At 37.8% G+C, this 7194-nt stretch overlaps 1 protein-coding gene across 1 annotated transcript; it reads right to left on the reverse strand.

The window, feature by feature from the left end:
- Positions 1 to 2021: 2021 nt before the first annotated feature.
- On the reverse strand, positions 2022 to 6937 carry LOC121366634 (galectin-related protein-like). The gene is made up of 3 exons (XM_041491006.1): positions 6904 to 6937; positions 5226 to 5418; positions 2022 to 2368 (listed from the first exon to the last, which is right to left on the reverse strand). Exons 2-3 carry the CDS (start codon positions 5409 to 5411, stop codon positions 2252 to 2254), a joined length of 303 nt encoding a protein of 100 aa, XP_041346940.1. The 5' UTR covers positions 5412 to 5418; positions 6904 to 6937; the 3' UTR covers positions 2022 to 2251.
- Positions 6938 to 7194: the final 257 nt, after the last annotated feature.

Genomic DNA, 7194 nt, shown 5'->3' on the forward strand with positions numbered 1-7194 from the left:
AAATGCTATTGTGCATAAACATTATAAAATAATTATCGGCGTCGTGGTTATGCCATCGGTCTACAGGCTGGTAGGTACTGGGTTCGGATCTCAGTCGAAGCATGGACTTTTTAATAATTAAAATAATTATAAAGAAAGAGCCTTTGGGATATTATAAAAACGACATTCATTACCTGGCACAAAAAGAAGCTATGCTGCATTGCAAATCCATGTGGAATTCAAACTAATAATACACACACATTCGTATATGAATAAACATTAGAGTGAGACGATCATTAAACAATTCGCTTTTAGTCTAATTTCAATATAAAATAGTTTTACTGAAAAAGCCTTTGAGGTAATTATAAAAACAGCATTTTAAAGGGACATTCCTGAGTTTGCTGCATTGTAAGATGTTTCCGACTAATACACTATTTCTACGATTATATTTACATATTAGATATGTTTTCTTGTTTAGAATATCAGTGTGTTTCTGGTCGTCTTAATATTTGTAAGAAGCCCAAACTTGATTTTGTCTTCAAATAATTTCGTACGTACGAAAAAATATATTTTAGGAAATAAAATGAAATTTAACCTAGTACAAATATTAGAACGGCCAGAAACACGTTTAATATATGGCCACCAATATATTATGCAGAAAATATATATGATATGTAATTACAGTCGTTAAAAAGTCTCCGTTAGTCAATAACATCTTAAAAATAGCAGCAAACTCAGGAATGTCCCTTTAATACTGTTGTTTACAAACATCGTGTATCGGTACATCTAACCTTAGCAACCAGTATGTGTAAATAGGTTCTCAGCGTACAAGTATATAGTTCCTAAAAACACTAATATTACAGTAATCAGTTTTACAGTTATTATCTCACTTAATTAATCAAATTAATTGCTATAATGTACAAACAATATTAGGGTACGTTTAACTAAGAAAATAATTAATCGATCGTACAACTTTTGGAGGAAAATAAACTTTACTGAAGGGCATGGCCAATCCCGGCAGCCATCAAAAGGAAATTTATCCCAGGTTTATTTATGAGCACATGGGATGTTTTCAGTGTGTTAGAACACACACTTTGCAATTATGGAAATATTTACATCAATAATATTAATGTCAACGTTGTGTCATAGTTTTATATGCACAGGAATTTGGGAATTAAGTAAAGTCGAAGACCGCAAGGCCAAAACACCGATTTCAAACAATAAATTAACACATTGGCTGATCGTAATATACTAATATCCCATAAATAAATCACGGCAACTATTTACAAACACAATTTTATACACTATAAACATATTATGAAATACAACTAAATGTAGCTCGCATTATGCATCCAAACGTTTTTGTCTATAGTGCGCGACATAACAAAAGACACTTTTAAGATTTTATTACACAATAACTATAATAAATGGCATAGTTTCAGATACTGCACAATACAAGCAAATATGCAAATAATTATTAAGTGGTGCGGACGGGCCAAACTCCGGAGGATACGAGGTAGTATCAATATTAAACAAAGTAAAGTCTAGACAAGAGCAGTAGGGGCCGACCCCGTTTCCTGTTTCTTCTTAGATCGGGGTGGTCATTCTTCCAGTGCTGCTAGGACAGGCTCGGACAAGTAGAGACTAAACGCGAACAACCGTGGCGTTCTGCAGAATGGCCGTCATACGGGACATGGAAAAACAAGTCGACATAGTCAGCCAAAGAAATAACGTGGAGGCAAGGAATGTCGCTAAAATGAATCCAACCTGGTGGTGCATCTTGTCGAAACGAGAAGCGTCCCAGCGTTCAACCAGTTCCAATGGCCGCATACATCCTAGTAGAAAACTCCATTTCGCTGACAAAAACAAAATAAAATGGAGGATTCCCAAGCCGAGCACACGAAAGCACGTGCAGTATACACAAGATAAACAAACACGTCTTACCGTGTCGAGCTCCAGGAATGTTGAGTCGTTAAAACTCGCTCTGTGTGGGAGCCAGTACCGGGCTGCGAACCCTGTATTTACCAGCCTTATGTCCGATGGCTTAACCAAATGTGAACTTTGAAGCGAAATATTAATACACGAATTTCAATGAATGAAGAAGGCAACCTTTCCAGATGTCGAGTTCGTTTATCAATGCGATGTAATAGCTATTTGCACGAGAAATAGATGTTGACGTAGATATAGCAGATGCAGTTGCACAGTAGCACAGAAGCAGCAGCTGTCGTAGTAGTAGTAGCTAATCCGAAAATGTGAACGTTGAAGGAAAATATTAATAGATGAATTTAACTGAATGAAGAAGGCAACCTTTCCAGATATTGAGTTCGTTTATAAGTGCGATGTTATAGCTACTTGCACGTGAAACAAAGTTTGTTTCATCCACGTACAACTGAAAGAACAAGAAAGATATGATAATAAGATATAATAACTTGTAGTACTGTTTAAAATTAATGAAATCTTTCATAACATGTTAAAGTGTATGCCATATGGTGTTTTATAAATTTTGGAGATATGAAGTTATTGAGAAAGAGACAGAGAGATATAGAAGGAAGGGAATGATGGAGATCGAGAGGTGGACAGAGAATACGAAATGTATTACCCCAGATGCATGTATGCTATTGGTACCGAGGAAGTAGCAGTGAATGTTTATACTTTTAACACAGACAGTGGAGTGCATATATGCCTTTGATGCATGGAATCATGGATAATTGGATAGGAAGGGGGGGGGGGGGGGGGGATCAGGCAATGAATGTAGCACTTGAAGTATTCGGGTAAGAAATGCCTATTATGCATGTTCCTTAACGTTTAGTTGATAGTTGGTTTTTGTTTGACGACAACACTAGAGCACATTGAGTAACTTATCATCGGTTAATCATCGGGTATCAAACATTTAATTATTCTAACAGTGTTAGAGAGGAAACCCGCTAAATGTTGCTATTAGTAGCAATGGATCCTTTATATGCACCGTCACTCAGACAACATAGCACATATCACAAACGTTGATATATCATTCGTGGTGCACTGACTGACCGAGACATAACCCAATGAACCTACCGACAGGGATCGATCCTACATCGACCACTTTACCACTGGTCTACCCCTCACCCCCTTTAGTGGATAGAGACACAGCAATGTGTTTTTTATCCTTCGGAAACAAACATATTTATTGTTGTTGAATTATGTATGGTTGTGTCTATCTACTCATAGTCTCTCTCTCTCTCTCTCTCTCTCTCTCTCTCTCTCTCTCTCTCTCTCTCTCTCTCTCTCTCTCTCTCTCTCTCTCTTAAAACATCAATGTGCTCTAGCGGCGTCGTTAAATAAAACAAACTTTACTTTACTTTACTCTCTCTCTCTCTCTCTCTCTCTCTCTCTCTCTCTCTCTCTCTCTCTCTCTCTCTCTCTCTCTCTCTCTCTCTCTCTCTCTCTCTCTCTCTCTCTCTCTCCTGTTTTTGACAGGAGGCTATCTTTTGTTCCTCGTTTACAGTATGTGAAAAAGAAGGGCTTAAATGCCCTCAATATCTTAAAGTTATTGACAAAACTGAATGGGGAGCAGATCGAAAGGTTATGCTCCGACTTTATAGATTTTTAGTTCGGTCTAAACTTGATTATGGTTGCATTGTGTATGGGTCAGCACGTAAGTCTGACTTGCAAATGCTAGATCCTATACACAACCAGAGACTTAGGCTTTGCCTTGATGCTTTCAAACCATCTCCTGTGGAGAGCATGTACGTCGATGCACACGAACTTAGTCTGGGTGCTAGACGTGCACAGCTTTCTTTCCAGTATGCTACAAAGATTAAATCAATGCCAAAACATCTTGCACACAATGCGGTGTTTGATAACAAATATATGAAGTTATTTATGCGAAACCGAACGCAATTCAAACATTTGGTCTTCGCATTAAGCAGTTTTAATCAGTTTCCAACATTGATTTAACAGACATTTTGGAAACAACTTCATATGTTATTTTGCCACCTTGGTGTATCAAACCACCAAAAGTTGTATTCGATCTTGTGCACCTAAAGAAAGATCGCACAGATGCAGTTATTTATAGACAACATTTCATGGAAATCCAAGAGAGGTATTGTGGTTACATTCCTATTTACACAGACGGATCACGGAATGGGAATTACGTGGCTTGTGCTACAGTTTTTCCATGAGACGTAATAATTTCCATGAGATTGCCCGATTCAGTATCAATCTTTACTGCTGGAATTTGGCTAATCATTAAATTAATATTTACAGACTCACTGTTGTGTCTCCAAGCTTTACAGTACATGAAATTGAAGCATGCCTTAGTTGGGATGGTGATATGAAAGTGTCTCTTTTTATCAATTGCCAATAAAGATGCCATATTTTGTTGGGTACCCAGCCATGTTGGCATTAAGGGTAACGAAAAGGCAGACGTTGCTGCCAAGTCATGTCGGTGTCCCCTATAGTGATTTTAAATTTCATATTAACCAATATATCTTTTCGACTTGGCAAGACGATTGGGACGGTGTGGTTGCGAACAAGTTTCATTCTATCAAGGAAGTCCTAGGAGAGTGGCAGTCATCCTACAGACGATGCAAGAAGGATGAAATAGTCTCGTGCCGAGCACGCATCGGCCATACATATTTGACGCATTTATTAAAGAAGGATCCTCCCCCTCAGTGTGAACATTGTCAGTGTACACTGACTGTGTGCCATGTTTTGGTGGATCATCTCAAGCCGACGAGAAATGGTATATATGGTAACAGAAATGTTTTGGAATCTTTTAAATTCCTTAATTAAATGTAAAGTTTTGACGTATACAAAGTTTTAAAATATACTTATCTTCATTTTATATAGTGTATTATACTTTTTACTCACAGTCCCTTACACTGTGGTTTTACATAAATATATATATATATATATATATATATATATATATATATATATAATATTTTCATATACTTACCATTTGTGACACCCAATAGCTGATGTGTATTTTTATTTTGGGGTGTCGTTAAACATCCATTCGTATCTCTCTATGTCTCTCCTCTCTCTCTCTCTCTCTCTCTCTCTCTCTCTCTCTCTCTCTCTCTCTCTCTCTCTCTCTCTCTCTCTCTCTCTCTCTCTCTCTCTCTCTCTCTCTCGTCTGTTGTATTGTAATCAAATTGTTTGTGTTTGTGCTTTGTCGTTGTTCTTGTTTGTTTTGTTGGGAATTTTTAAATGGTGGTGTGTTTTTTAATTATTATTTGTTTATATATATTATTTTAACTTACCTCAAATGCAGAATCCGTGACGAGGATTGTCAGATTGAATGGTATTCCTACGACAAATGGGAAATATGGAATAGTTCGGTCTTCTTTACCGTAGAGAGTGTTAAGTATCGAGTTCCGGGCCACTATGCCTTCCTTGATGCGGATACTCAGGAGAAAGGGGACGTTATCCCCGTGTGCCAAATTCATATTAATTCTGAAACAGAGTTGGCATTTATTTATTTATTTATTTTTTAATATGCATCCATGTTAATATTCAATTAAATTTCAAGCACGCTGTCCTGGGTACATATCTCAGATATACAAGTTCAAGTCCAAGTTCCTTATTACTACGTGTCAGCATTACAACAATAAAAACAATAATAAATGCAATTGTGGAACACTAGTGGTGAGCGACTTTCATAAATACATACATACAACCAACAGTCAGCTGACTAGTAATATAATACTATAATATATAGATATTGGTATAGAGTGTGCGAAAAGAAAAATGTTTACAATTGTCTATCGTTGGTAGTATGCACGGTAGGGTTATAAGTTTTCTTTCGCATCACGTGCCGCCACCACTAGAGTGCATTTATTTGCTAATCCTCAGACATACAAGTTTAAGTTCAAGTTCTTTATTACTGTACGTTTTACAACGTATCAGCATTACAACAATCAAGACAATAACAAATGCAATTGTGGAACAATTGTGGTGGGCGACTTTCATAAATAATATATCTTTTGAAGAGTATATATATATATATAATTATTCCAGTACTTATTTTCATGTAAAACATGTGAATCAATATTTATCTTATAGTTGTATACACTAGGATCGATCCTCGTCGGTCCGCCCATTTGGCTATTTATCGTTCTTGCCAGTGCGCCACGCCTGGTTTACCAACGTGTGTGCTATTCCGTCTGTGGGATGGCGCATATAAAAGGTTCCTTGATAGCAATTGGAAAATGCCGACTTTTGAGGAGAGGCAGGCCCATTTTGGAAAGTCTATAGTGTTTGACACCTTTCTCAAAAGGCAATTTTCAATCACGCGCCACAACCATTAGATGGCATCGATTTACTAATCATCGGCTATTGGATGTGAAACATTTCGTAAATTTGACATGTAGACTTGGAGAGAAAACCCGTTACATTGTTGCTTTTTTTTTCCATTAGTAGCAAGGGGCCTTTCATATGCACCATCTCACAAACAGGATAGCACGTACCACGGCGTTTGATATAGCAGTCATGGTGCACTGGCTAGAACGAGAAATACCCCAAGGGCCCACCGGCGGGGGTCATGTATCAAAATGAAATCCTACGTTTGTTGCAAATATTCTGCTTTGCGTACTTTTCTCGTCGCTGTTTCATTTCAAAAAGAGAGACCCATGGTGTTTATTTGTTTGTTTAAATTTATTTTCGTGCTTTTAATCCAATTAAGGCTCAACCACGCTATCCTGAACACACACCTAAGTTATCTGGATGGTCTGACCAGGACAGTGGGTTAGTATTCAGTGAGGGAGAAATTGATTCAGTGGCCCAACACCTACCCATAGAGTTGTTAAACTTGCCCTGTGTGGACGCCGATTTGAGGAGACGAACCCATTACCTACCAGCATTAAGTCCGATGGATTAACCGCTACATCACAAAGGTCGGTATTTGTAATGGAATGTGTTAGCATTTATCATTATAATTACCTGATATTAGCGAGGGGTGTGCCTAAGATTTTTACCTTCCAACCAGCAACAACTATTTCAGGTATAGTCTGTCGGAATGGTAATGACTGGAAAATAAATCGTGAATTTGTTATAAGATACGACCGGTATGCATGGCTATTACATAATAGTCTGGGAGTGGCAGGCCTCTGTGGCGGTGCAGGTTGTGTGAAATCGCCTTTCATTAACTTCTTGAGAGTGTCTCCTACAGACGAAGCACTAGATAGGGAACAGTAGAAAACATTATGTCGCCCAACACCCTTTGCACTCTAG

Source organism: Gigantopelta aegis, unplaced genomic scaffold, assembly GCF_016097555.1.
Source record: "Gigantopelta aegis isolate Gae_Host unplaced genomic scaffold, Gae_host_genome ctg6447_pilon_pilon:::debris, whole genome shotgun sequence".
NCBI classification, from domain to species: Eukaryota; Metazoa; Mollusca; class Gastropoda; order Neomphalida; family Peltospiridae; genus Gigantopelta; species Gigantopelta aegis.